General features: G+C 36.2%; 1 protein-coding gene across 5 annotated transcripts in view; it reads left to right on the forward strand.

Moving 5' to 3' along the window:
- The window catches only part of WDR17 (WD repeat domain 17), a 47,999-nt gene that overhangs the window by 15,288 nt on the left and 12,590 nt on the right, over nucleotides 1-20,121 (forward strand). For 3 of the 5 annotated variants that reach the window (XM_058839018.1, XM_058839019.1, XM_058839021.1), the window contains 14 exons: nucleotides 923-1,091; nucleotides 2,954-3,045; nucleotides 7,536-7,618; nucleotides 8,493-8,579; nucleotides 9,291-9,455; nucleotides 10,336-10,538; nucleotides 10,679-10,828; nucleotides 10,936-11,066; nucleotides 12,928-13,053; nucleotides 15,084-15,239; nucleotides 15,514-15,578; nucleotides 15,961-16,093; nucleotides 17,327-17,418; nucleotides 19,041-19,140. In XM_058839018.1, coding sequence (XP_058695001.1) covers nucleotides 923-1,091; nucleotides 2,954-3,045; nucleotides 7,536-7,618; nucleotides 8,493-8,579; nucleotides 9,291-9,455; nucleotides 10,336-10,538; nucleotides 10,679-10,828; nucleotides 10,936-11,066; nucleotides 12,928-13,053; nucleotides 15,084-15,239; nucleotides 15,514-15,578; nucleotides 15,961-16,093; nucleotides 17,327-17,418; nucleotides 19,041-19,140 — 1,752 coding nt within the window. The remainder of the gene's footprint in view (nucleotides 1-922; nucleotides 1,092-2,953; nucleotides 3,046-7,535; nucleotides 7,619-8,492; nucleotides 8,580-9,290; nucleotides 9,456-10,335; nucleotides 10,539-10,678; nucleotides 10,829-10,935; nucleotides 11,067-12,927; nucleotides 13,054-15,083; nucleotides 15,240-15,513; nucleotides 15,579-15,960; nucleotides 16,094-17,326; nucleotides 17,419-19,040; nucleotides 19,141-20,121) is intronic. The other 2 variants (XM_058839022.1, XM_058839023.1) reach the window with 1 other exon arrangement.

Below are 20,121 nucleotides of genomic sequence, written 5' to 3' on the forward strand. Positions count from 1 at the left end.
AAAAGTTTGAGTCAAATCAGAGAGCTATATGGTGAATGCACTCAGTTTAACATTACGAAGACTAAATTATTATATTTTCTTTGAAGCTGAAATTCAGAAATGGATTTAACACAGATTACCCTCTTTTTCACTAGATTTTGGTTATTGAGGTTCTTAAAGATATTTCTCTTTTCCTCTTTCCAAGTTCCCTTTTCACTGAAAAAAACCCCAAACAAACAAAATCCAAATAATTTTCAGCTGTACTCCCACATGCATTTGAATAAAGGCGGCTGATTGGTTTTCTCTTTCCATTTTCATTAGATTTGGTCCTGTAAAGCAACTGAGGCTGGAAAAGATTCTTACATAATACCTGTGTTTCATATATTTGACTTAAATTCTACAAATGCATGTTTTTAAAAACAACCAATTGATACATGAAATCTCTAATGGATTGAAGTTTAAACTGTAATAGAGCTTAGTCTGTATCTAGAAACACAGACTATTCAGTGGGGTAGTAGACAACTTGTAGAGCATGTTCGACATACAGAGCATTATTTTTTCAGTCTTTTTACCAAAAGGGAAAAACTGTTTCTGTTTTAAAAAATTTAAATTTGGTGGGGTTTTTTGCTTAGTTTTTTTAATGCAATTTTTTAGCAACATAGTCCCAACAGAAAATGATAACAAGTTCCTGGCATTGCATACTCTGTGGTTTCATGAAAGAATTTTTCTGGTTTTAATAATAATCTATGAAAGAACATGTTATAGTCCAGGTTATTTTTTGCCTTTTAATTTGACTGATAAGCCTAAATATAAAGGAGTTTTGGAACTCTTAATTGACCTGACATATAAATTAAATACAATGTATTTTAGAGTTTGATCTAGAGTTTGACTTATGAAAAAATCAAATGTAATAAAAATGGATTAAATATTTGTTTCATTTAAGGGACATGTTGAGACCATCTTTGATTGCAAATTCAAACCTGATAACCCTGATCTTCTTGCTACAGCTTCATTTGATGGCACAATAAAAGTTTGGGACATAAATACTTTATCAGCTGTTTATACATCTCCTGGTAATGAGGGGGTTATTTATTCCATTTCTTGGGCTCCAGGTAAGAATATCCTGCTATATGTCTAAATGTTCTTTGAATTAGCATTGACTGCAGAATTTGTGATATAATAGTATTAGTTTTATATAGAAAGGCATCTTATAAGGTTTAAACAAAACTTAATTATCTGTGAAACCAGCAGAATTCAATGCTTCAGACCTTGCTGAAGCTTACCCTTCTGAGTAATGCTCCCAGTATTTCATTCTCAGAATGGAGGGAGGAAGATCTCTGGAACGTTTCTAACATGGCACTACACAGATGACATAATTGTGCTTTGCGTGAAAAGCAGTAGCTTAAAGGAATTCAGATTATATTTTGTGATTAAATATTGGAACATGTGTATTTAGCTATTTTTCTTCCTTTTTTGTGTAGGAGTCTAATCACTGAAGAACTCTAACCTTATTAGAATAGGAGGTGTCTTTTCTGCAAAGCATTACTTTTTCTTAGACAAATCAGTAGAGGCACTGGGAAATTTTGTTTTCCAAACTGTTCTGTTACCCTCTTTGGTGTACCTAAAAATACATTTTTGATAGTTGTCAACAGTTGACAGTAGGTTGTCTTCCTTTTTGTGTTTTATTTCTTTGGACAGCAGATTTTTAAAAAATCTAAATAATTCATTTCTCTGTTCTCACCTGCACTTTTAAACTCTTAAGAAATAATAACTGACAGGAAAAAAAAAATGTGGTGGGAAGCTTAATGTGGTCTGCATATGTGAAATAATTTTGCACTTTTTCCTTTCAGAGAGTCTCTTGCGTCTTACACCTCTTCACAAATAGGTTGTCTTGCTATATGGAAATAGAGTGCTTATGCTTGTTTATTTAGTTTTGAGGTTTAAATTTAATTTGTAGTTGTATCTCATGTTTCTGCAGGAGGGGTGTGGGCTTGTTGCTTTTGCTTTTGTGTTTTTTTACAAAAAAGTAAATTGGAAGAACATGCTTCAACTTTGTTCCTTACGACCATGTACCTCCTAGCCAGAACTTTTGGTGCTTCTTTCCCCTTACTCCCAGAGAGTTCCTGTCTGCCTCGCACTTTGTTCCTGATATATAATCTAATGCATGCCACCATTTGTTTGGTCTCAGAGGACTTTTGAAAAGACTGATTACTCCTTTTTTCTTCCCCATCATTCTCCTACCTATTCCCATTTTATATATTTTCCTTGCTATAGACTCCTCCTTCATAGACTGTCTTTTCTGCCTTTGAAGCTTGGAATAAAATAACAGTCAAAACTTTCCTATAAATCTGATATTTATGAAAAGCATAGCTATACTGGGATAGAGAGTCACTGTGGTGAGGAGAATTTGGTGGTTTTTAGATTAGACTTGAATTTTCAAGTTCTCACTGTGGAGTTTTGTACTTAGATTTTCTACCCTGAAGAGTGTAGTTACAGATTCAATTGCATTATTAATGGTCTTAGGTGCAGCAGTGGTGAAAGATTAAGAAAACAAAATACTTTTAGATATTCTCTCTCATTTTTATGATTTGTCTTTATACATAGGGAACTTTAAAGGAAAATGGTCTAGTTGCAACATTAAGGTTACCTGTCTTTCAGTTTGAGTCATATGCATCATGATTAACTGTTTTCACGCAAGACTTTCAGGAGGCATTAAGATACTTTTTACAGCAATACAAATTTTATTTGACCATTCCTCAAAACAGGAATATAGAAAAACAGGTCAGGCTTTCACTGAAATTGATGTTTGTGACTTAGTAGCAAATGCTAGCCTTAAACTATTGAAAACTCATGTTCATGTACCATTGATGTCTTCTGTTCATATTACATTTTTTCAATTTAAAGTAGAACCACTGTCAAACAATATTATTATTTTAAAATTATTGTAATAATTTAAAAACATCTTTCTTTAAAGGAAATCTGAACTGCATAGCGGGTGGAACATCCAGAAATGGTGGCTTTATCTGGGATGTTCGAAAAGGCAAAATGATAACCAGATTCAGTGAGGTAAGATGAGATTACTTCTTTTTTGTCTGTGTTAAGTGGAAGTTAGTCATTCCCTTTAGTGTCCATAAATAGAGATGGCCAAAGTACAAAGTGTGTTTTTAAAAGATGCTGTAGTATAAAAATCTATGGAGTTATGTGGGTGCCAGTTTACACATGTGGCAGAAGTATTTTTACTTCCCCTGGAAGACTGGATTTGTAATATGAGAGTGGTGAAGCACCAGATGGACTCCATTATCTTAAAATTGGTCATGTAGGGACACATGGCAAAAGCATAGCTGATTCCTTCTTAATTGTGTAAATATATATGGATATGGACTCAGCATCAAAATGAAAACTGTGTTCTGTATTTTCAAACATAAGGGCCAGAAAAAACTTTCAGTACCTGTAGTCTAGATCAATAAAACTCCATTTTGTAGCATACTAAGCAGTATGACTCATTTAATGTCTTGCCTTGTATTACCTGAAATTTATCCAGGCATTTTTAAGTCCTGAAATAGTAGCATAATTTTTATTGGCAGAAGGAGTTGTGTAATATTATGCTGTAGTATTTTACACTATTTTGTGTATTCCTAGTATATAGCTGTGATCTTCAGATTATTCAGACATAATTGTTTAAGTGTAGGATCTGCATCACTGTATAAGGGATGCTCTTTAAGAAGAGAGGTGGGGCAGTGGGAAGAGGCACGAGCAGAAAACAAATATACCTACCTTCAGGAGTTCTGGGTTTCCAATACTGATATTTGCATTTGTACTGCTAAATATCTTTTCTGTAAAACTGGTCCTGATACACGTCCCAATTAAGTTTTCTCATAGCACAATTTTTCATGCCCGCTAACTTCATTATTCCAAGTAACTAACCTTTATTCAGAATCACTGAATGATTAAAGTTGGAAGGCACCATAGGTAGTTATCTGGTCCAACGTCCCTGCTCAAGCAGGGTCATCCTAGAACACTATGCAAAGGATTGCATCCAGATGATTCTGGAATGTCTCCAGAGAGGGAGATTCTCCAGCCTCTCAGGACAATCTGTTCCAGTGCTTGGTCACTTATACAATAGAGAAATTCTTCCTCATGTTTGGGTGGAACTTCCTGTGCATCACTTTCTGCCATTGCCTCTTGTCCTTTTGCTCAGCACCACTGAGCAAAGCCATTCCCATGCCATCCTCCCTTCAGATACTGACAGACATTGATTATCACCCCTCAGTTGTGATTTCTCAAGACTGAATAGACCCAGTTCTCTCAGCCTTGTAAGAGAAATAATTTTTGTTGCCTCCCTAATGGGCCCTCTCCACAAGCTCTCTTGTCCTGAGGAGCCCAGAACTGAACACAGCACTCTAGATGTGTCCTCAGTAAGGCTGAGTAGAGGGGCAGGATCACATTCCTTGACCTGCTTGAATGCCCTTCCTAATGCACCCCAGGATGTCATTGGCCTCTTGGCCACAAGTCACATTCCTGACTCATGGACAGCTTGGTGTCTACCAGAACCCCCAGGTCCTTCTCCACAGAGCTGCTTTCCAGCAGATCAGCCCCAGCCTGTCTGGTGCCTGTGGTTATTCCCTCCACAGGTACAGGACCCTTTGCAGTTGTCTTTGTTGAACTTCAGCTGGTTCCTCTCTGCCCACCTCTCCAACCTGCCAAGATCCCTCTGAAGGGCTACAGAGCCCTCTGGGCTATCGACCACTCCTCCCAGCTTTGTGTCATCAGTGAACCTACTGAGGAGACCTCTGCCTCTTCATCAAGCCATTGATGAACAAGCTAAACAATTCTGGGCCCAATATTGAACTTTGGGGGCCATCTCTAGTGATAGGCCTCCAACTAGATCCTGTGCCACTGACTACAACCCTCTGGGATCTGCTGTTCAGCCAGTTCTCAATCCATCTCACTCTCCACTCATCCAGTCCACACATCCTGAGTTTGACTATGAAGACTCTGTGAGAGACAGTGTTGAAATTCTTGCGGAAGTCAAGGTGGACAATACCCACTGCTCCCCCCTCATCCATCCAGGTAGTTGTGTTATCGTAAAAGGCAATCAGGTTGGTCAAATGTGATTCACCTTTAGTGGATCCATGCTGACTACTCCTGATAACCTTCTTGTCATCCATGTTGATAGAGCTGGCCTCCAGAATGAGGCACCTTTACAGGAATTGAGGTGAGGCTAATATGCTAGTAGTTCCCTGGGTCCTCCTCTTTCTTTTTGAATTGCATTTGCTTTCTTACTTTGCTTGCTTTCTCTTCTCAGACACCTCTCCTGTTTTCCATGACTGTTCAAAGATGACCATGAGCAGCCTCACTGTGGTGATGACAAGTACTCTTTCAGCATTTATGAATGCATCCTGTCAGGGCCCATGGGCCTGTGGATGTCAAGTTTGTGTGTTCTCTAACCCAGGTCTTTTTCAAGGGAAATCAAGGGAAAGTCTTCCTTCCCTTTTTCAAAGGGAAATCAAGATCAAGGTAAAGTCTTCCTTCCAACATGCTTCTGTGCTGGTCCCTTGAGTCAGAGATTCCAGAGAGCTGGTCTTGTCAGTGAAAACTGTTGTAAAGAAGGTGTTCAATAACTCTGCCTTCTCTGCATCCTCTGTTACCAAGGTCCCCCCTCCATTTAGTAATGGGCCTACATTATCCTTGGTTTTCCTTTTGTTGTAACTCAATGGAGTTGAAGAAGCACTACTTGTCCTTGACATCCTTGGCCAGATCTAATTCCAGATGAGCCTTTGTCTTCCTTATCTCATTTCTACTTATTCTGACAACCTCTATATTAATTCCAAGTGGTCTCACCCTACTTCTATCCCCTGTGTATTTCCTACATTTGCATAAGTAATGATGGAAGTTCCTTGGTCATCCATGAAGATCCCTTGCCCCCTTTACTCAATTTCTTGCTCATTGGCGTGCATTGTTCTTGAGCCTGGAGGAAGTGATCCTTGAATATCAACTGGTTCTCTTGGACCCTTTTCCCCTGCAAGGCATGTTCCTGTGGAACTGTTCAAAGAAAATCCCTGGAGAGACTAAAGGTATCTCTGCTGAAGTTCATGATTGTATTTTACTTGCTGCCCTGTTTCCACCTTGCCTAATACTAAATTCCATGGTCTCATGGTCACTATAGCCAAGGTTGCGCCCAACCTTCACATCTCCAACAAGGCTTTCCCTGTTTATTTGTATGAGGTTCAAGCAGCACAACATTCCTTGTGGCATCCTCCACTGCCTGTGATAGGAAGTTGTCATTAACACTTTCCAGGAACCTCTTGGACTGTTTGCACTTCACCGTGTTGCTTCTCCAGCAGATGTCAGGGTAGTTATAGTGCCCCACAAGAACCAGTGCCCCTGACTTTGGGGCTGCTTTTAGATGGCTGTAGAAGGCTTCATCCACTTCTTTTTACCTATTAGGCAGCCTATATCAAACACCCACAACAATGTCTTTTATCCAAACCATAAGCTCTCGACTTGCCCATCATCCACCCCAGGACAGAGCTTGATATATCCTAAGTGTTGCCTCACGCTGGGGGAAATTCCACCAGTGTGGCTTCCTGGCCTGTCTTTCCTAAACAGTGTGTAGCTTTTTGTGGCAGAATTCCAGTCAAGTGAGCTATCCCACTATGTCTCTGTAATCACAGTGCAGTGATCTGTGACTGCACACAGATCTCTAGTTCATCCAGTTTGTTCCCCATACTGCATGTGTTGGGGTACAGGCACTTTATAGAAGTATTTGATTGTGTCCACATCCCAGTGGAGATGCAAATGGATGTCCCATAGTCCTGCCTAGTGATTAAATCTTTGGCTGCTTGTGCTTGCTCTAGGTACTTCCTCTTGAACCTCGTTATGCTACTGGAGTGATTTCTCTTGTTCTCTCCTTCCCTACACATTCTATCTGGCAAGCCTGGCCCTGGCCTTTTTCCAAACTTGTTTAAAGCTCTCACAATGAGCCCTATAAACTCTTGAACTAAGATCCTTTTTCTCCTTTGAGATATTTGGGCCCCATTTGCTGCCCGCAGGCTTGGTGTTGTATAAACTGACCTGTGATCAAAACCTCCAAAATTGTGTGGGTAACACCAGTATAAAATCTAATTATTCATCTGCATGATCTTCCTGTTTCTTGCTACATCATTCCCTGAAACAGGCAGGACAGAAGAGAACACAACTTGTGCTTCACTTCCCTTGAGCAGGTCCCTCTGATTGTCCACACTATTCTTTATTTAAGCTTCAGGTTTATATAGTTATGGATTGCTTATTCTTCAGCTTGACCTGGTTTTGTCTCTTGAATCTTGGAGGCTATAGAAGTTTTACTACCTATCTCCATAGCCCCAATGTTTTGGACTTGGATTCTCAAACATCCAGCTTATATTAGGTACTCATTATTATGTGGTTTTATACAGTATACTGTACTGTGAGAAAAGGGCTGAAGCCCATAGGAGAATAAAGTAAAAAAGATGAGTCAATAGATGAGAGAAAAAGGGGTGAATTATTTCTTATTGATAGGTATTTTGCATTTTTTGAAGCATGGAAAGAATGGAATCTTCTGCATTGCCTGGAGTCATAAAGATTCCAAAAGAATAGCAACCTGCAGCAGTGATGGATTTTGGTGAGTGTTATTGGAAGAAAAAAATTGCTAAATGCACTTCTCAAGTCCATAAATTTTGATAATATTCTCAGTAATTAATTTTAAAACTTTTCTTACTGGAAAAAACTTATATTAGTCTTCTGTATTTGTTAGGGTATGTTTTTCATTATTTTAAGAAAAAAATAAAATATTTTCAAAAGGAATAGTGTCTAAGACACACTGATAGTGAAACTAAATACTGATTTTTATTTGGACTAGAATATCCTTCTAGGTTTCTTATCTGTAGAAAACACTTTTCAAAAATCGTCCAACTTTATTTGGATTAATTTTTTAATATTTTTTTAGTTTGTTGTTTCAAGGACTAAAAAGTATTATTTTAGAATAAAATAACTACAAGTGCACTATCACAGGAGTATAATACCTCATTTCTAAAAACGCATGAATGTCCATTGAAACCAATTTTGCATATACTGTGTTTCAGTACATTTTAAAAATCCTTCTTCATTTGTTTCCTCTGCTACCTGTGTCATTCCAGCTCAAACATAATGGGCAGAAATTTTAGAAAACAATAATTCATAAAGATCTAGTTGTACCTTAAAGCCATGACTACAACTTTGATTCTGGGCCATGAGGATCCTTTCAAGAAAGATGTACCACGGTTAACATCTTTAAAGCCCCTCTGAAAAAACTTAGATTCTGAAGTCAAGTTAGATGCTGTACAGTCGACATGCAGTTAAATGTTGTAATTGAGGGGCTGATATTGTTTGTAGCTTTCTCCTATTCTTTGTGTGTATCTTTTTGCTCTCTGGTTTATTTGCACAGAATAAAACTTAATTTTGGATAGCCTACCCAGAATGTATTTTTCTTTTTAATATCACATTGTAATTGGTTTCAGTATTATTCGAACCATTGATGGCAATGTTCTTCACAAGTACAAACATCCAGCTGCAGTGTTTGGCTGCGATTGGAGTCAAAACAACAAGTAAGTAAAAATTAACCCAAAGAACTGACAATATTTACTATTTAAATTGATTACCAGTAAAGTAACACAAAGTTATCTAAAATGTGATATTCACTGTGATAGTAAAACATTGAAATTTTCTGTTCCAAAGTAGGATATAGTTACAGCAGCTCTCTCCTCCCAGTAGTATATTTCATTGACCGGCATGAATTTTCTTAACTTTCAAAGGAGGATCATTTCATACTGCTGAGAGAAAAAAAAAAAATTATCTAGATGAATATATAATGGGGGGGAAAAAACAGACATTCAATACCAGGAAAGAGGGGTTTAGATTGGTGTCCTTCTAATGACTGCTATGATGAAGATGTAGCAGGCAACTAAATACATTGTGGTTATATGTAAATCTTGTACATAATTCTTAATAATGACACAAGAGCTTTTTTTCCAAAAAAACATATAGTAATTCAGTTTAATAATAGGTGTGTAGTGGGTGCATAGTCAGATGAATTCAAATATATTCCCCCATGGCAACTAATGGATTTTTATCAGGTTTTTTCTGATTTTTTTTTTTTTAATTGGACTATTGATAGCTACATCTTGAAGACATGAAGGAGAAGCAAAAATTCACTATTTAAAAAAATAAGTGCAAATTGCACATCATTTTTTTTTTTTTAATTTAAAAAAAATTCGTCATCTCTGTGACCAAGGATACTGCTATTTTTTATTTTGCAGAGATATGATAGCTACCGGTTGTGAGGATAAAAATGTTCGTGTGTATTACTTGGCAACCAGCTCTGATCAACCACTGAAAGTTTTTACTGGGCATACTGCAAAGGTGTTTCATGTACGGTGGTCTCCTCTCAGAGAAGGAATCCTCTGCAGTGGCTCTGATGATGGGTGGGTATTTCTGAGCTATTAGAAAACTTAAACCTCAAGCAGGACTATTGGACAAACGTCTTTGCTTGTAATGGTGTTGTCAATATTTAATAATCTAAATCTCTGCCTTTTCAGATGCAGCTTTTAGCTTTGCTCGTAGCTTTACATAGTATTTGGGCAGCAGGATCATCTAAAATTGTCACAACTGCTGTAGTAGTGCAAGTTTCTGAATGCTTTCCCCAAGAGTAGGGTCAGTACCTGATACTGTTACTGCAAGGAATAGCACAAGGGGGATACCACGTGTTTACACTACGTCTGAAGAAACAGGTGCAAGACCTGCTCTTATTTGATATTTTTCAAAAGTATGCTTAAGTGGATTCTGCAGAAAATTTTAATGAGTGTTGGGTATTTCTGTTTTTTGGTTTGATTCCATTGCTTTTGGGGGAGAGCACATCAGTCCGTGATAAGTAGGAGGACGCATTTTTCTATGATTCTAAGCTACTTCCCTGCAAATTATACAAGATATTTTTATAGTGGATATTTTGTAAAGTTTGGAGTATTGGCTTCTGTTGCTTTCCCATTATCGTTCATTAGAGGTTTATGCTTGAAGCAAAATCTATTAGTTTATAGTGTAGTGATTCATGACATGACACAACTTGATAGAAAACATCTTGACAATAAAATACATTGAACAGGACCGTCCCTAGAATTGAACCCTGAGGAGCATTGCTGGTGACCACTTGCCACCCAGATTTACCCCTTTCACTACAACTCTTTGAGCCCTGATGTGATGCAAATAAATATTCTGATGAATTAGAAGCTTAAATTATTGCTAAAGGAGAGAGATAATTATATTTGAAAGGTGATCTGATGTAGATTGTTCTCTTTTGTCCTGTTTCAGTACTGTTCGGATATGGGATTATACAGAAGATGCTTGTATAAATGTTCTTAGTGGACATACAGCTCCAGTACGGGGACTGATGTGGAATCCTGAAATTCCTTACCTTCTAATATCTGGCAGTTGGGACTATACAATTCGAGTCTGGGACACAAGAGATGGAACATGTTTGGACACAGTTTATGATCATGGTGCAGATGTATATGGTAATATCTTTCAAATTTGTTTTATTTTATTTCTGTATTGAAATGCATTCTAATATGTTTTGACATATATAAATTAATTTAATCAAACAGGTTATTAGATAAACTTACTTGACTACATTTTTATATATTCCCTCTACTAGGATTAACGTGTCATCCTAGTCGTCCATTTACCATGGCATCCTGCTCTCGTGATTCCACTGTGAGACTCTGGTCATTGACACCTCTTATAAACCCACTACAAATAAATATCATAACAGACAGATGTTGGGATGATATTATTGGCAATACAGGTAAGAAAATTGTATAAAGCATTGTTTTAATTTTTTTTATGTTAATATTCCTATTCCTTTGGTGGTTGTTTATTTTAATTTCATATATAAATCTTTATGTGTGTTAGATCGCGCTGTGGAGTCTGGAGCTCCTCCTTTGCTGTGTGGTAAAGTTTCCAGGGATATTAAACAAGAATTGGAAAAATTGTCAGGAAATCCTCAAGGAAAAAAACTAAGATGGTTTTCAGAATTTTTTTCAGTAAGTATTCTGCAAACTTAGGGATGATATCAATGTGCGTGGCTTTCTTTTCTGAAGTCAATCTCCAAAATAGAGATTTCTTTTTTCTCTACCAATTTTTTTCTCTTTCTTGAAGGGAACTTAGAAAATAGGCAGAAATCAGTTAATTTCTTAACAGGCTGGCATATAACAATGTCCATGATTGAATTGTTCATCAGCTGTGAAAAACAAATTTCATTAATTTAGCTTTGCAAAAAGCAGACCAGCTTTTTGCAAAGTTAAATTAATGAAATAGTATCATTTTCTATGGGAAACGTTAATTTGACAGCAATTTGATACTGAAGAAAATGAAATTATGTGTTTAATCAAACTGCAATAGAGTTTTTAAATTTTTAATTAATCATTCAATTAATCAAAAGAATAACCTTATTACTGATAAGGTTTGAACTGCCCAAGTGTCTGTGCCCAAACTGCTCATTATGTTTTAGGAAATGTAGATCCACTTGACCTGTGCCTCAGTATCCATCTATCTCCTTTTCTCCATTGCACTGTAATATTTTCTATATTACAGTATATTGCTGCAGCCTTTCAGTGGAAATTAGTTAAAAATATGGGTTTCTGTGAGCTCTTACCTGCATAAGGAGCTGCACTTGAGGTAGAACAAGAACAAAGTAACTTGGAACTACAGGTTCTACTACTGCTGGAGCTTGTGTCAAACACTGTCATAATTTAAGTCAAAACACTGATCTAAAAAGACCTAGTTCATCCAAAATACTTGGTTTGTGTTCTAGCTAAATTGAAGTGTATAGTTTAGAAATGATGAAACAATCTTTCTCCATTTCAAACTTAGAAATTTTCTCTTTTGTTAAAATGTATGTATGGAATTCCTTGTTTTACAGAAGTTATAAATTTTGGTTTCCCATGTTGATTTGAGAGTAAAATTATTTTAAGTCTGTGAGAATTTTCCAAGAACAAAAGCTTTTTTGATCAGATATGCTCACTGCTTTTTGAGTCCAGAAAATGAGGTACTGTGCTAAACTGTAAGGAGTCTAGTAAGAGTTTTAGTGAACAGAAAAAAAGAGAGAGTAGTCTTTTTTATTTATTTTTTTGGGGGAGGGGTGGGGGCTTGAGGGGGAGGTTTCCCTAGTAGAATTTTATGTTTTTTACCAGCTCGGAAATAATTTGGCTTCAAAACTTGTAATGCTGTTGTTTTTCGAAAAACTTCTTTAGGTCAAAGGTTTAATGATTTTTTTAAGCTTTTGAATACTCGCTCTCTTCTAGACTTCATTCAGTGTTAAACTGTTGTCCTGTTTCTACAGTAGGGTTGGTTCAAAGGCTAGACCAATGGAAATGCTTAAAATTGATCTTTAAAAAAATGTTTTGTGCATATACCATTATACTATGTGTGTCCATTTTAAGATTTGATATTAAGATAGTAAACCAGCTTGTGGCAATCAAGTCTTGAAGCTCTTTTCTACCTGGCCCATGCCTTTGCTTTATAGAAAGTGGTAAACAAGTCCTGGGCCAGCTCCTGCATGCCAGCAGGAGCATACCAGACTGTTGCTTTGTGCCAGCAGTAGACACAGGATAGCTTGTATTTCTTTGAGAGCAAAAGGAAAAACTAATGGCGAGCCTTCAGCTATGTCCACACATAACCAAATAGGTTTGTGCATCTCACTGTATCTTTACAGCCTTCAAGAGGACTGAAGGACTTGTAGTATCTTGAACTAATTCCTGTTTCATAATAAAGGTTCTAATATTGAAATTATCTGAAATTGCATTTCTTGGAGTTGACTGAAAAATGTTTTCCAATGTCTTTATAAGTTCAAGTTTCTCTCTTGAACATAACTGTTATAAAACTCTTCTTCCCTAACAATTTTAGCCTCCAGGAGGCAGCAAAAATTTATGGGATTTGGTTGCTGTAATAAAAGGACAGGATGACAGTTTGCTTCCACAAAACTACTGCAAAGGAATTATGCATATGAAACACCTCATTAGATTTAGACTGGTAAGTGAAGCACAAACAATATGTGAAATGGTTGTTAGTCTTAAAATGCTAGGCTACAGTTAGTAACTAGAACAGCATTTTACAAAACAGTTAAAAGAAATTGTAAAGCAGTCGTCCCTACAGTTTCAGCTATGAAGCAAGTTTGTCTTGCCTATTATATACACTGTACTTTTATGTTCAGTAAAGTCAAATTATTTGTTTATATAAACATGAAGTGTGTAGCTATGTTCAGGTGTACAGACAGGGGAATTCATGTCTGAAAATGGGGGGAGTCAGCAGAAATGTGTTCTGTAGCTCTCTGGAAGAAGGAATAGCAAGAACCTGTCATTAATACAGATATGCAGCCTAAGAGTGGCTTGGATAAGAATAGGAAATTCAAGTACTAGGCCATAAATTTATTAGTAGCTTCATTCATGAACATACAACCAAATACACAGTTTGTGTGGAATATGCAAGTTCATCGTTCTGTCAAGAAGTTCTTAGGAGTACTAAAGAATCCCATACTCTAATGACTGGACTGTAAATAGAGAAAAGAAGATCTACCAGTATGGACCAGGGAATGCACTTGCCAGCCCCAGGGCTAATACTTGACAGGTATCACCTGTTGCTTGCTGTTACATACTGGCTCTTCTGTAAAATCACAGGCTCTTTAAGAGTTTCCTACATTCCTTATGACTCTCAAGTGATTAAAGTTTATTTGTTAACTGTAATAATAGCAGCTGTTCTGCTAATCCTGTGAAGCTCTGTTTGTGCGTCCATGTGTCAAAAAAAACAGTTTTCTCAGCCAGTTAGTCTGAGAAGACATTAAATCTTGCCTTGTCCAGTGCCAGCAGTCTGTTTATCCCTGCAACATGATTTTATGCATTTAAAACTCTGGTGACCTAGAGTAACTACAGTAATTGCTGGTTATTCTGTGGACCTGGATTGAGCATTCACATTAATTAAAATAATTTTTCCCCTTCTTGCTGACTCAGAATCATGTTTGAGAGCTTTAAGAAAAAGTATGGGGTAGGGTGATGCTGACTGCTTGTTATGGACTGCTAATACTCTCTTTTCCTTAGGAAACTAAGTAATAGCACTGCAGCACCTACACATTTCAGGCTGAAGTAAGGATGTAGAGCAACTCTGTTTTTTCTGTTTTTAGGAAGCAGAGAGGATGCATGGGAGACTTTAGCATCAGAATAATAAAAAATGTAGAGGTGCTGAGGAAAAAAAATAATGTAGTATGTTTTTAACAAAAAACAGATCCTTGGGAGCTGCCATTGGTCTTCATGGCAGTTTACTTTGGTGAAGAATGTTCAAAATTCGTTCTTCATCTTCCATATATGGTACTGCAAAGTCATAAATATCCAAATGCTGTCATTGCGCATTGGTGATAGAATTCAACTGAGAATTCTTGAAATAGGAATCTCCCATTGCTTTTTTTTTCCCCTGTACATATGATTCTGTTGCAGCTTGTTTCTCAGACTCTGCCAGATGAAGAAATTTTGTCTTATCTTCCCAACTAATATAAAAATTGCAGTAGTTGGGAATATAAATAATTTTTTGGCCATAAGGTTAATGGGGAGTGACAGATCAGACCACAGAGCCTGTTGTCTACCAGTTAAGCCTACTGTCTTTGTTATTTCTTTACGTGGATATCATTATAATGGTAATATGTACAATTTTCAGCTCTGTATGGTTTATGTTTACAAATATTACGTTTTTTTAAGTTTCAAAATATCAAGATTTTTATAAGGGACATCTGTGTAAATTACTATAATATATGAGAATACAAAAAAAATGTTATTATAGGAAGATAACCAAGGAAAATGTATATTTACAACAAAACACTAACACATTTACTTTAACAACATAAACTTAGTTCACTGTAATCTCATTGAAATCTCTTTCAATTAGCTTTTTCTCTAAACAATGTTTTTCTTAAATGATAACCTTTATATTCCACTGTAATATTTGGCAATAGTCCATTAAGAAAATTTGTTTTTATCACAGAAAACTTCATCTTTTTTTTTTTCTTTTTTCCTCAGTCCAAGGCCCAAGAACTGACAACAGTAAAGATGTCTAAGTTTGGAGGTGGTATTGGTGCACCAAGCAAAGAGGAAAGACTCAAAGAAGCTGCAGAAATACATTTAAGATTAGGACAAATTCAGCGATATTGTGAACTAATGGTAGAACTTGGAGAGGTAAAATACCAGAACACTATTGAAGAATAAAAATATATTACAGTTTCTTTAAATCAGCTACCCCAGCAAAAATGGGGTGGCAATGAATGGGTCACAAGTCCCCTAAAGAGTAATCTTGTTCCACTTATTAACATATGCAGTCTAAAGCATAACTCATTCCTTGTTTAACTCTTGACAAATCTATTTTTTATGGAAAAAAAGTTACACTAGTTTAAAATATGTCTATTTCTCAAATGAAAATGATCAAGTTAAATGTATTTCTGCTTTCTCCTAGTGGGACAAAGCTCTCTCAGTTGCACCTGGTGTATCAATGAAGTACTGGAGGAAGTTAATGCAAAGGTAAGTTAATTAAAATATGATGGTGAATTGTAGGTTCAGTCCATAAAAAGACACAGACAAGTGGGAAGGATGGATACTATTACCAGATATGCTTATTTTTTGTTACAGCATTCTAGTGATGTTACTTTTTGTTCAGTAAGCTTTGGGATGGAAATGTGGAGAATTTCAACAATACCTTTGTGTACAAGAATCAAAGGGTTGACCATAAATTGCAACTTTGTAAACTCTTTAGTGCAGTATTCACAGATTGTAAGTCTGGAAAGACAGATGGGTTTCAGTGAACTTTTTTTGGCTTCATCTAACACCTACACCATATAGATAAGTTTGGTGATTGTTCATATATGCAGATCTTTCTTGCTTATTTATTCATTTTTTTAATTAGGAGAGCTGATCAGTTAATTCAGGAAGAAAATGATGATGTCATCCCATACTGTATAGCTATTGGAGATGTGAAGAAACTGGTTTCTTTCTTTACTTCAAGAGGTCAGCTTAAAGAGGCTCTACTTGTTGCACAGGTATTACTACATATATACCAGTGTGGGAGATGTATTTAGCTCTTAGCTTGTAACTCAAAATATGACATGTATATTTAAAAGGCTAGCTCTTTTCACTTTAGGAAAACAGCTGGATAATGATGCCCTAGTCTTTACCTCCATGTTGTATTGACCAGTTTTTATACAGAAATCATATAAAGGAGGTACCTCATTTTCTTTTACAGATTTAAAACCTGATTCTTCTTAACTGCAACCAAATCACCGTAATGAAAACTGATGTGTTCCATTTCAATTGAAATGGTACCTGATTTTCAACAGACAGTATTGTCCTTAACATCAAATTAGTGTAGGATTTGATTTCTCTTGAATTTCTGCTGAGAAATCACCTGTAGGTATTAGGTAAATAACTGAATAATGTACAGAATGTAACTTGACACATGCTCAGATTTAACAAGCTAAAATGTTTGAACTTTAAAACAAGTTAAAGCTTCAGAAAGATCTTATTTTTTCATGTAAGAGAAGTATTGCAGAGATATTACAATTCATAGAATAGCCTTTGTTTCAAAGGCTTTAATAAGATAATAATGACCAACAAAATGCCAGAATTTACCTTCCATTGTAACTGAGCCCTGAGGTTTAATGGTGTTATCCCAGCTACATTTTAAAGCATGTGAAAGAATTTCTAAAGATCACAGAATCAATTAGGTTGGAAAATACCTCTCAGATCACAGAGTCCAACCCTTGACCAGCCACCACTTTCATTGGAATCAATTGATTTAATTTCAACCCACATTGATCTCTTTGTATTCAATATTAGAAATAAATTATTGCCAGATATAAAGAAAAGTTCACCTTGAACCACTATATTCCAAATCTTTCCAGATTTACTGGTATACCTGCTGAGAGGTATCTATGGACTTCATCCTTCCTTCAGAGTCCCTTGGATTGTAAAAATCAAGATTGTAGCCTTCACCATCCATTATATCCAAATGCTGAAAAATCCTGCACAAATGCATAGAAAGGAAGGACTCTCTTGCTTTGGTAGAATTCCTGTATGGCTAAATAATACCTAGGCTAGGATTTAGCGATGAATAAGTTCATTAGTTTAAACATTCAAACATTTTCTTTGTTATAACTGTTATAACTTTAGAAAGTTTTTTATAGGTCTTAGATTATTTTTGATTATCTGAAAAAATTAATTTCATATTCAGTTTGGATTCTGCATTAATTAATCTATATTTTATTCACTTCCAGGCAGCTTGTGAAGGAAATATACAGATGTTACCACTCTCCACAACAAGCGGAACTTCAAATGTTTGTGGGAACAATACAGATGATTATAATGAGTAAGTTGTTCTAGTTTATAACTATAAACCTCATCTTACTGCAGAGTGTAAAGTCATTAAGGGAGATAAAGCATAGTGGTTTAATTTGGAATCAGCAATACAGAGTTCAACAAAATATTACATCTTCTAGTACTTAGTACTGAGTTACTAACTAACTTATGCTACACTAATTTCCCTATTGTGCCTCCTGGCACAAAATGGTTTTTCACATGTATGTTTTATAATTATAAATGTCCATTTCACCTGCTTGGTATTTAAGATGCATTCCTGTGTACTAAAATATGTAGGATAGTATCTGAGGACTTTTGGCGAGTAAGATTTAGCATTAACAAGTATTTGTGATCCCTTATTATTACATATAATCTCTTCCTGGACCTTTGCTATTTGTTATCAGTGAAGGTTCTGATAATGTAAAATAAAAATCAAACTGAGAGAGTGGGTTTAGATATTAGGAAAAAAATCTTTCACTTTCACACTTTCACCACTGTGAAAGTGGTGAGGCACTGGAAGAGGTTGCACAGAGAAGCTGAGGGTGCTCCAACCCTGGAAGTGTTCAAGGTCAGGTTGGATGGGGCTCTGAGTTACCCAGTCTAGAGATAGGCATCCCTGCCCTTAGCAAAGGGCTTGGAACAGAATGATCTTTAAGGTTCCTTACAACATAAGCCATTTTATGATTCTATGATTCTCATTGTCCATGCCCATAAAAAAAAAACCCAAATATGCACCTCTTCTTGTCTAGAACAACACTCAAAAACTTGAATTACATTATCAAGCTAGGGATGTAGTAACAAAATCGTTTTGAGGGTGTGTTGTTATTTCATTTACATGACCAGTTTTTGAGCAATTAGAGAAATACTGGTGCAGAGTTTACAGGTACAGATTGGATATCCAAATATTTGACTTTCCTTCTGTCAATCTGAAGAGACATTTCCTACTGATGTAAACTTTGGGAGACTGACCCACCTCAGTGTAGCACGCTGGGCCCAGATGGTCTGGCTGTGTGCTACCTCAGAGATAATCAGAGCAAGGTCTGAGGGTGCTTGTAATAAAGAGGGACGGGCACGATTGTGTAACCTGAAAATAAAGAACTTTCATAAGCAAAACAACAAGCACATAAACTGTGCACAGAAAGGGGATGCGAACAAAAGGCCATGGTCCAGGGTGGGAAACAGACAAAGTAGGTTAGGGGTGTGGAGTGTGAGGGTAAGAGACCAATAAAAATAGGAGACTAGGAATATGTAAAATAATGCACCAAATTTTAACCAATGATAACAGAGAAGCTATAGAACTTTCTAGTATTATTTACATATCACTTTTCTAGGGGCATTGTGGGTCAGTTTTTGCTCACCCTAACTGCGGGAGATTCCTTTTTTTCCTCAGGGCCTGGGGCAAAGTCCATTGCCAGCCTCCTGCCCCAATGGACTCCAATACCTCAGTATGCACCGACATAAGTAGTGGATGAAGCTCAGATTGCATTTTTCAAGCTAGTAGTGTCATTATTTGTGAGCAAAATATAGCAACTTTTAGGGTACAGAAGCAAATGTGGTGAATTTTACATAAATTAAGACACAAGGCACTCCAACCTAAAAGTGACTTTGCAGAATGCATTTTTTGTTTTTCAGTCTCCTGCAGAAGGTCAGTAAAGAACTGGCAGATTGGTATTTCCAGGATGGCCATGCAGTGCTTGCAGCATGTTGTCATCTAGCTGTTGAAAATATAGAGGTAATTTTTATTTTTCTTTAACAATGAAAAAGGAAATATTGACTTCCTTTTTACATCTCCACACATTTTGAAATTTATGTATCACATTCCAAAATGGTATTTGGCATTTGATTTTTTATATTTATGCAGAGTTAGTTATAGTATTAAAGTTGATTCTATTAAATTCAAGGCTTCTGTAGGCTTCTTTCACGCACAGAAGGTAGAAAGTTGCTGCTGAATTTTATTTATACTATCTTGCTATTTCAGACAATAAGAGATACTTAAGTACCTTAGATATATATATCTAAGTGTTAGTATTTATAGTGATTCAAAATACCCATTCAGAACTGGAAGTCATTGTGCTAAAGGTGATGCAGTCATCTACCTTGAAGAATTTACAGTCTAAATGAAGAAATAAATAGGAAAAGAAAACCCCACCCCTCAGTAAAAAAAGTAGAATTTACATGTAGTAAACATTTTATTGTTTTTTATTTGCTTGTAGTTTTACAAATTTTATTTTACTCATTTCATCTGGATTTTGTTGTTGCTGACTTAGCATGTTTTCTTCCTCTATCCCCCCCAAATAAATATAATTCCATCCCAATGAGCTAATCTGAGAGAAATTGAGATTCACTTAATGCCTATATTTCTAAATAGGCATATTCAAGTTGTTGTGTAGTCTCCTAGCGTTTGACATTCTGCTGTGCCTATTCGGAACTATGATTGCTCAGAGAGAGTAAGAACAGGACAATCCTTCCAGTTTTCTTGGGTTTTTGAGTCTCCTTTCATTGAAAGAGAGGGGGAAATATACATTTTGTATGCTAGTGTCCTTAAGATTAGATGGAATTCCTAGCATGCATCTTAGGTATCATATTTATGTGATCTCTTCAGTTGAATAAAGGAAGATTCTGCTAAAGGAAATCTATTTGGTTGTTTAAAAAGACATTAACACATAGTGCACAATTATTCACTCATTCAAGAGACCCAAAATACATATAACTG

The sequence above is a fragment of the Poecile atricapillus genome, chromosome 4, assembly GCF_030490865.1.
Source record: "Poecile atricapillus isolate bPoeAtr1 chromosome 4, bPoeAtr1.hap1, whole genome shotgun sequence".
Lineage (NCBI taxonomy): Eukaryota > Metazoa > Chordata > Aves > Passeriformes > Paridae > Poecile > Poecile atricapillus.